We start from the raw sequence: 8,859 nt of genomic DNA on the forward strand, positions 1-8,859 counted from the left end.
AGAGAGAGATGAATATAGCTCGCCAATAAACAAAATTGGAGGCTACACGCTAATTAAGATACAGGAGGAAGCTATAATGATATGACGGATGCCAAATTACTGGTGCGTACCACAGTAAGGATTCTAGCATGCCGCACGCAAGATATTGTTGTTCTTTTGGAACTCAAAAATAAGATCAAGCGCCGTATATTGACTCCGGCGTCTCTTATTATTATTCTTGTATCTGTATTGTATTATTGTATTGTTATAAGACGACCATGCAACTAGGCTCGCCAAGCGGGTATATGAAGGTTAAAGCTGTGTTCCCGGAACACTCCAAAGAGTATATGAGTTATAAAAATGGGCTTCTCGATTATCCAACTGAGTACAAATGGTTTAAATGCTACGGTTTAGTAATGGAGAGCTTGGGGTTGGATATATTGTCATGGTAAGCGGGATAGTTCCTGGAAGAAGTGTTTATAATTGTATATATATCTTTGGAGGGATAACATCCGATCATTTTATGAAGCAAAGTGATACACTTGATATCTCTTCTATCTTATGACTTCCGAATACTGTGGTTGGCTGAGATGAGTTCGATCACGGGGCTCGTTAGATGCAATCTTCCTCTACGTATTACTCTTGGTCAAGACCTTTAAAGCAGTTAGGGAGCGCAAAGCCAATAAATCTCCAATCTCGATATGTTGCGCATGAACGAGAGGGTCCACAAATCCGGAACGATAGCAAACCTTCCTACAGTTAGGATCGATCTCAAAAGGCCTTCCGCGGCGATTGGTCAATACGCTTTAAACAGTTAGGACCAAAGCGGCAAAATGGCTCCTCGCGATCGCTTCCATGAACTGAGAGGTGCCACAAATGAACGAAATGCAAACCTTTAAAAAGCAGTCAGGATGTCTGGCAAAACTGGACTCGCCAGACCTTGGTCAAACCTTAAAGCAGTTAGGAGCCAAACCAAAATCCCCTCTCAGATTCGCCATTCCATGAACGCGAGGTCCATTGCAAGTTGATTCGATCAAACCTATTAAACAGTGAGGATCGTATCAAATCTCCCACTTGTCAAAACGGTCTTAATACTAGCAGGTTAGGAACCGGACAACCAAAATCTGCTTCTCGATTCATATTCCAGCGAACGAGAGGTCATAGTCTCAGTTGAAATAGTCAAGACGCTTATTGACAGGTTAGGATTATCAAAACCAGTGCCAGGATTCTTCCTTTGCACGGCAGGAGATAGAATATAGAAATTGGACCTTCCTCTCCGACTTTCGGGTTCATCTCTAGCAACAAAACAAGAGACCAGGAGATAGAATCATAAAATTCTTCCCTCTCCAATTTCGGGGTTCAGTCTCTAGCGGCGAACTAAAGCAGAGACGCAAGAGGAGCGAGAATATAAAATTCTTGCCTCTCGGCATCATCTAGGGTATTATGCTCTACCAACAAAAAAGAGACCAGGAGATTAGAATATAAAATTCTTCCGCTCTCGATTCGGTGCATCTCTACCGACAATAAAAGAGACCAAGTAATACTTCGCGCAATAGGTATCATCGAGTCTATAACTTGTTTTTCGCTACCGTCTCAGCATGGATAGTTCTGAGAATAATCTCAGAATATTCTTAAGAATAACCGTGAATTACTCCTAATAGGTACATCTGTGATTGATGTTTTTGAACCATCAACAGGAAGGTTCTGGAGAATTATTACTTTCAGTAATAATTCTAGAATAACGCTGAATCTCTAATAGGTACACGAGTCTAACTGATCTATCCCTCATTATCAGTGGAAGTTTCTATGAAGAATATGCAGTTAAAATATTCTTAAAGTAATAAGCCTGTACTACCCCTATAATCGGGGTATTAGCAGGTGTCAATTGTACGTACAGAGCTGATTTCACAATACATTGGGTCTAGCTTTAATTCAAGATGCTCTACAATGGAGCAAGGATAAAACGCGATGCGCGTGAGAGAATGCTTAAGGCTATTACTAGCAAAAGCAACCTTGAATAGAGTTGAGCAAGACGAAAAGAGATGCAAAAGTTGAAGGCGGCACTACGGGAGTTCCTCTACACGATCTACTGCAACGCAAGGCATTGGAAAGGATGCATAGAGAGTTAAGATCTAGGTCTTATCAAAAAGCATCCGCAGAACTCGCTCTATAAAAGATTGGAGTCTGGAATACTTTTGAGGGGTGTATCTGTGAGGCGTCAAAAAAATGCTGAAGATTATCCAAATATGCAGGCTCAAGAGGATAATTTATCCAAAAAAGGCAAGATAGACACAAGTCTTTACAGTGCTCGCACGTAGAGAACAGAGCTTGACTGTCTCGGCCGGTGCGTCGAGACTAGTCATTTACTGCCTGCGGCCGATGGCTGAGACTAAGTCTTTTACTATCTCGCGGCTGAGACAGTCGCTGTCCTCGGCCCGACCGCGAGGACATTTGTCTTTGTGTCTCGTCCGTGCGCGACAGGACGAATTTTACTGTGCTCGCTACGTGAGATGATAGCAGGCTTTAGATGGTCAAAACTAGCCGTTTTGGCAACTGGGTGTCCGGCTAGCAGCCGGTGGCGCACATTGAAACTGTTCATGAGTGAGACGTGGGAAACGTCGTGGGCGTAGAATGCTACGTGGTTGGATATAGCTGGCCAAATACATCTGAGTTTGAAAATGGGGGGCGTGGGAATGTGTGCAGGTTATAAACGAAAACTGCTCTGGCGGTTGACTGGTGTTTCGAGACAGTATTTAGCTGGGTCTCGGCAGGGTCGAGAACAGTGCAAACTAGCTTATCTCACGCGGCCAGGTGGCGAGGCACAGGCAAACACTGTTATGCGCCCCACCGAGGAACACGGCAATATGCTGTCTGGCGCAGAGCCTGGGTTTTATCTGCCAACTGTTCTCGAGGGTGTATAATAATACCGCGTCGCTAGAGGTCGCTATTTTGTCCAAGTGGGCTGATGATTTTGGAGGGCACTTCAGTAGCAATTCGGCAGATGCAGAGAAGGAGGAGCAGTAGGGTCTTGAATGCTTTCGGGCATGCCTTTGATATTTCAGGCTTTGCGACCGGTTGAAATTGAAGATAGAACGACATAGTGCTGTACGTTGCAGGATAAGATATCGTTTTAATTCTAACTTCGGATTAACGAAGGAAGAATCAGTAAACCCTCTTCAAGCGGATTTGTGATTCGGTGGTCGCAGCGAGCAATAACCGCGCTCGCCTTTATGGCAACAGGCCAAAGAAGCCCACGAAAGCAAGTGATGCCAAAGCAACGATCGATGGGCGTTTATTTCTCAAGAGTTGTAGTTTTGCTTTTTGTTGTGTAAAAGAGTCTTATAAAAAGGCTGTTTTCTTTGAATTTATTGTAATCAACCGAAGATATAATTAATTCGACAACAAATTCAACTTTTGCTGAAAACATATGTATCTTGTGAAAACTTATGTGATTGTGAGAACTTATGTATCTGGTGTGATTGTGAGAACTTATGTATCTTGTAAGTACTTATTGTGTATTTGGTGTTATTGAGTTGTTGTTATGCATAGGTTAGTGGAAATGAATATTGAAGTTGTGAGTAATTATTTTTTCCCCATCTTGAAACATGCTTGTAATTGAACCGAGGGAAACACAAAAGACAGTGATGATACAAAGTATCTTGTAAGTACTTATTGTGTATCTGGTGTTATTGAGTTGTTGTTATGCATAGGTTAGTGGAAATGAATATTGAAGGAGAAGGTGGATGTTGGGTCTGTGAGAATGGGTTGGAACCGAAGAGAGGGGGAAGGGTCCGGTGTTGCGGAGAATCCTCTCTGCATGATCTCATGATTATTGCTTGAGGAAGTAGTTAGTACCGTGGCGGAGAATAATATCAAGCGAAGCGGCTGAATAGAGGGCAGCAGTTGATATTTGGATGCCATGACTTCCTCTGACGCTATGGGTGATTGGATTTTCAGTGTTCACAGATGAGCGTTAAGGGTGAGCACTTGGTCCAGTCAAAGACCCTCTGACGCACAAATAAGTTCATTGAAGGCAGAGATCTCAATTGAAAGACTTTATAGTAGCGTAGAAAATTAGGTGATAAAAATTTCATATCTACAATTTTAGAGAACACCTTATGCGAGTACAGCCGCACTACCCATTCAAAAAACAAACCAACCCCCAGCCTCGACCCCCAGCCTCGATCTCAAGCTCTCCCCACCCCTAACCCCTCAATATAAATGTTGGAGGCCTAATATGCTCTTAGTTTATGGCATGGTTTATAGCATAACGACAGACGGTAGGGAGAGTGCGTTTGTGAGTGTCAGGGATAAGATGATGCATGTTTTGGTTGTATATAGCTTGTCGCTGGCCTATTGCGCTACGGTCAAACACACCAACATGGGCATTAAGCCATCATACGTACTGTTACCCATCAACAAAACAGAATTCTGAGGAACTGTTACCCATCAACAAACCAGTCATTCATTCAGATCAACATCAGTGACATTGGCTATAAACAATAAAAAGAAAAGGAAAATATACAGCCAAATTATTTGGCTATAAACCAGTCATTCATTCAGATCATACGTACTGTTACCCATCAACAAAACAGAATCAGTCTTAACACAATCAGTCTTAATACATAAAATGTAGTAATACATTAGCAGCTACAAAATGCGCATCACTTGAATCAGTTCTGCTCGTGGAGTTGCTTGAGTGGCCAAGGCAGAGTTGTGGATGAACCTGAGCTGATTGTGCTTGTTCCTGTGTTAGTGGTAGCGCTGTAAGAGAAACACATGCACAATCAAATAAATCGTTTGTTAAAAGTTAAAAACAGAGTTTGTGAACAAACCATGCATACATTAATCATGAGATATGACTTTGTGAGCAAACCAATACATCCACCACCCGTGCATATGTTTACCTGCAAATTATATGATAAATTAATCATGAGATATGACTTTGTGCTATCAAGTTTCATAAACTTATATAGGGCTAAAACTGAATATCAACGAAAATGGTACCTTTGCATGTTAACTTTACAGCTAGTTCTATAATGACCGAGTTCACCACATCTGCTACATATGCGTTTCTTCCTTTCTTTCTTTTCTTGTGCCTGTTCTAAACCTGACTGGATTCTAGTAGCATTGCGTGGACGACCTTTAGTCCTTGCAGGTCTATCAGGATCACGAACTGTTATCTGAGGAATGTTCTCTATTGTATGTGAAATGGGTGCGGAAGATTGAGGAATATCCATAATTTGATCTTGAGTTTCTCCAAATTCTTCTTCAAGTGATTCCATGAAATTTGTTAGCACATCATCAAGTTGTTGCAGCTTCTCTTCTGAAGCAAATGCAAGCTCGAGCACATTATTGGATTTTGCTCTTAAAGCCCAAGATTTCAATAAATTAATCTTCTCTTCACAGCTGGTGATGTTTCTTCCAAATACGATGTTGCCAACCCTAATGTTACGATGCCTTGCATGTATGGTCCAATGGTGTAGGATGTAGTGGTCGGGTAATGAATCCATTTGCCTAGCCATCATTAGCGATAATATATGTCTACATACAACACCATTAGTTTCAAACAAAGCACAAGTGCAACAGAACTGCATCTGACTGGATTGTTCATAAGTAACCACCTCCCATTTTCCTCTATCTGTAAACTTACAGACCTTGTATTCAACAATGTCCCCATCTTTTCTCAATTCTTCACAGAACTCTGTACCAAATCCTTTGAATTCAGTATGGAACACATCAAACATATTGCGTGTATACATTTCTCCAGCTTGGATCTCAATTGGATGTCCAAGGAGCATAACCGGCTTTGTGTTCAGACTCTTAAAATCTTCATGGGCTTCACTTAAGCGACGATGAGTTACTGCTTTTTCATATTGTGTCACAAACTCGTGTAACTGAGTCTGTGAGTTAACATACCCATCAAAAAATGCATTAATACTTTCACTCCTTTGGCTTGATCTCATTCCAGCAAAAAAAGTGTCCTTCAGATAACACGGCACCCAATGTTCTCTGCATTTGTAAACTGTTTGCAACCATCCCTCCCCTTCTTCATTTATATCAAACTTCTCTTTCATCTCAACCCAATATCCTTCACATTGTTCAATTGAAGAACTATTGCACCACAAGCCCCAATACCTTTGAAACTGTTCACCATAACGAGATACCAAAGTAGGCAAATGATCAATAATATGATTTTGCATGTGCCAATAGCAATAACGATGTCTTGTCATTGGAAACACTGAGTGAATAGCATTACACATTGCTCTATCCTGATCTGTTATAATAGCACCTGGTTCAATGCCGTGCATGCATTTCAGCCATTCTTCAAATAACCAAACAAAGGTATCTTCCTATTCATCTGCTAATAATGCACAACCAAGTAAAGTGGACTGCCTATGGTGATTTACACCAGTAAATGGAGCAAATGGAAGATCGAACTTATTAGTTCTGTATGTCACATCAAACACAATAACATCACTGAATTGCAAATAAGATGCTCTTGATCTTCCGTCAGCCCAGAATACACTCCTCATTTGTCCACTACTGTCTACTTCTATTGCAAAATAAAATTCTGGATCATTCGCTGTCATACTCTGAAAATGTCGAATGATAGATATGCATTCATGACCAATATTGTTGACTCTTTGGGTTCTGATATGATCAATGCACTGTTGTGATGTCACAAATTCACCGTCTCTTCCATTGGTTGCATTGATAACGCGAGAAATAGTGGAAGGAGGCATACCTTCTTCTCGCAGACTATCAATAAGTTTTTTTACATCTTTATTTTTGCTTTGTCTGGACTACTCAACACATGATTTGTATGTTCTTCAACAAACCCCGTGACCTCCCACGATTTGTCCTCCAATAATTTAACTCGCATCATTGCCTTACATCCCACTCGGGTCTCTCGCCGAAGAGGGATCTCTATCTTGCCACTATTAGGTTTATATCCCTCCTTATCACAAACAAACTTTTTGTCTACCACTTCTCTAGTCTTGCGAGAGTAATTCACAGTGCTCTTCCTTATTCCAAAACCCATCAACAATGCATAAGAGTTATAATAGTTATAAGCTTCTTCATGACTATTAAACTTCATTCCTAGTAGTGGTTTAGGAGCATTTACAGTATTGGCCGCAGTTTCACTTCCAATAACACTTGATTCTCCCATTCCGAACTCTACACTATTTGAATTTGTTTCCTCCATTCCAAACTCCTAAAGAAGAAAAAGCTGACCCAGCCAATCTCGATTCAAGTGGAAGCAATGTCCGCTAAAAGGAGCCTTGATCGACTATATGATACGCGATAGCACCAGTTTTCCATTCCTCAACAAGAAGACGGATTCGCGAACAGTAGACGTCTTTTTTTCCTCTCAGTCATATGATAATGGACTTGTATTTAGATGAGCTCGACCGAGCTTTCGAAGTGAGTAGTTTGAATTGGAATCGTAATCAACTGAAAGATGCACGCTTTATCGACGAAGGTTTGATTGGAATCTAAAATAAAAGGGTGAGACGAAGAATGTTGATTTTGAATGGAATGTAGTGAAAACTGTGAAAGAAGTAAGTAGAGAACTGGGCTTGCGTAGCGAACTCTTTCCGATTTCCCCAGGAGACGATTCAGTTTTTTTTTCATGTGGATTTCTTCATTTGGATCAAGAAGGATTGATCAAGGTGGATAGATATGGTTAGTCTGAGGTAGGTTCTCTTGAGACAGGGCAATGATGGGGTCTCACACTGTCTCTTTTTTTTGATTGCTTTGATTCCATTCCTTCTCTGCCTTCGATCTAGAAGTTTGCTAGTCCCCGAAAATGCCCGTAGAGTTGGGGTTCCGAATCTGTCTTGACGCAAGCGCCTTCATGACAAATGCCAAGAATCAATCGAGCCAATTCGAAAAAAAGAGGGAAGATCGAATGATTTAGCAAGACCATCGATAACGAAAAGAAAGAAGAGCAAGGGTAGGAATTGAGACTAGGAACTATAGTATCCTTCGAAGAAAAGGCCCTACAACACGAGTGGGATAACGAAGATTCAATTTCTCGGAGTAAAGCAAAACCAGTCAGGAAGGAAAGGGGTTCCATTAGAGTCTTTATAGTAGTTGCACTCTTAGTAGTTAGCTAGCGCTATTCCATAATTTGCTTTCAGGGATTCTAAGGTTCTGAAAGAACGTAGTAAGTGGTGAACGAAGTTTACTCGCTCGTTAGAGGAAGTTAACGGTTGGCTCGAAGAGGGAAGAGATACGCTAGCTACTTGCTTTGTTAGAAAGCTAAGCGACTATTTACTGTTGAGAGGTAGCGAAGAAGCTAAAGAGAGGTTAGTGCTAGCTAGTGTTAGAGAGCTTGCTGGATGAGAGCAGAGCAGACTAGACTGAGTTCCACTTCCATACTCCAGTTTAAAGAGGGCTAATGGCTGGCTTGTTTGTCTAGTCCCACCTCTTCACCCTAAGCTCTTAGTTCCATCCATACACAAGCATCCCCTTCTCTCTAACAACAGCAAGTAGTAAACTACCTGTCCTCTAACAAGCAAGTAAGCCAACTACCTTATCTCACTAGCGAAGCTAGAGTACATGAGTAGACTGCTTTCACACTCGAACTCTCCTACTGTGTGCTGTGTGTGCTTTCAAGCAATAAGACTGCTTGCTAAACGAACCACTGCTGACGAAGTCCTGCACTAGCACTTAAATCAAACCTTCTTTTAGAAATGGGATAAGCTGTAGACATCTGCTTAGGTTATTAAGGCACTGCAGTCTTCTTCTTTCGAACTCGATGCTCTCTTGTTCTTTCCAGCTTTACGGCTGTTCTTAGTTATGGATGGGCTTTTTTTTTCTTCCTGGTGCTTCCCTTCCTGGGCTTCGGTTCTATTGAGACAATCAATCACT

General features: G+C 41.4%; 2 protein-coding genes across 2 annotated transcripts; both read right to left on the reverse strand.

Moving 5' to 3' along the window:
• LOC109842084 (protein FAR1-RELATED SEQUENCE 5-like) lies at positions 4,883-6,572 on the reverse strand. Its single transcript, XM_020410996.1, has 3 exons — positions 6,392-6,572; positions 4,987-6,271; positions 4,883-4,886 (listed from the first exon to the last, which is right to left on the reverse strand). Exons 1-3 carry the CDS (start codon positions 6,570-6,572, stop codon positions 4,883-4,885), a joined length of 1,470 nt encoding a protein of 489 aa, XP_020266585.1.
• On the reverse strand, positions 6,758-7,189 carry LOC109842085 (protein FAR1-RELATED SEQUENCE 5-like). The gene has a single exon (XM_020410997.1). The coding sequence runs from the start codon at positions 7,187-7,189 to the stop codon at positions 6,758-6,760; it is 432 nt and encodes a 143-aa protein (XP_020266586.1).

Source organism: Asparagus officinalis, chromosome 5, assembly GCF_001876935.1.
Source record: "Asparagus officinalis chromosome 5, Aspof.V1, whole genome shotgun sequence".
NCBI lineage: Eukaryota > Viridiplantae > Streptophyta > Magnoliopsida > Asparagales > Asparagaceae > Asparagus > Asparagus officinalis.

What these genes read in the sequence shown, in the direction of transcription:
- LOC109842084 (XM_020410996.1), bottom strand. Translation starts at nt 6,572, where the DNA reads ATGACAGCGAATGATCCAGAATTTTATTTTGCAATAGAAGTAGACAGT. An exon ending in TCCATTTGCTCCATTTACTG is followed by an intron (nt 6,272 to 6,391) that starts GTGTAAATCACC and finishes GCATTGAACCAG; the next exon opens with GTGCTATTATAACAGATCAG.
- LOC109842085 (XM_020410997.1), bottom strand. Translation starts at nt 7,189, where the DNA reads ATGGAGGAAACAAATTCAAATAGTGTAGAGTTCGGAATGGGAGAATCA.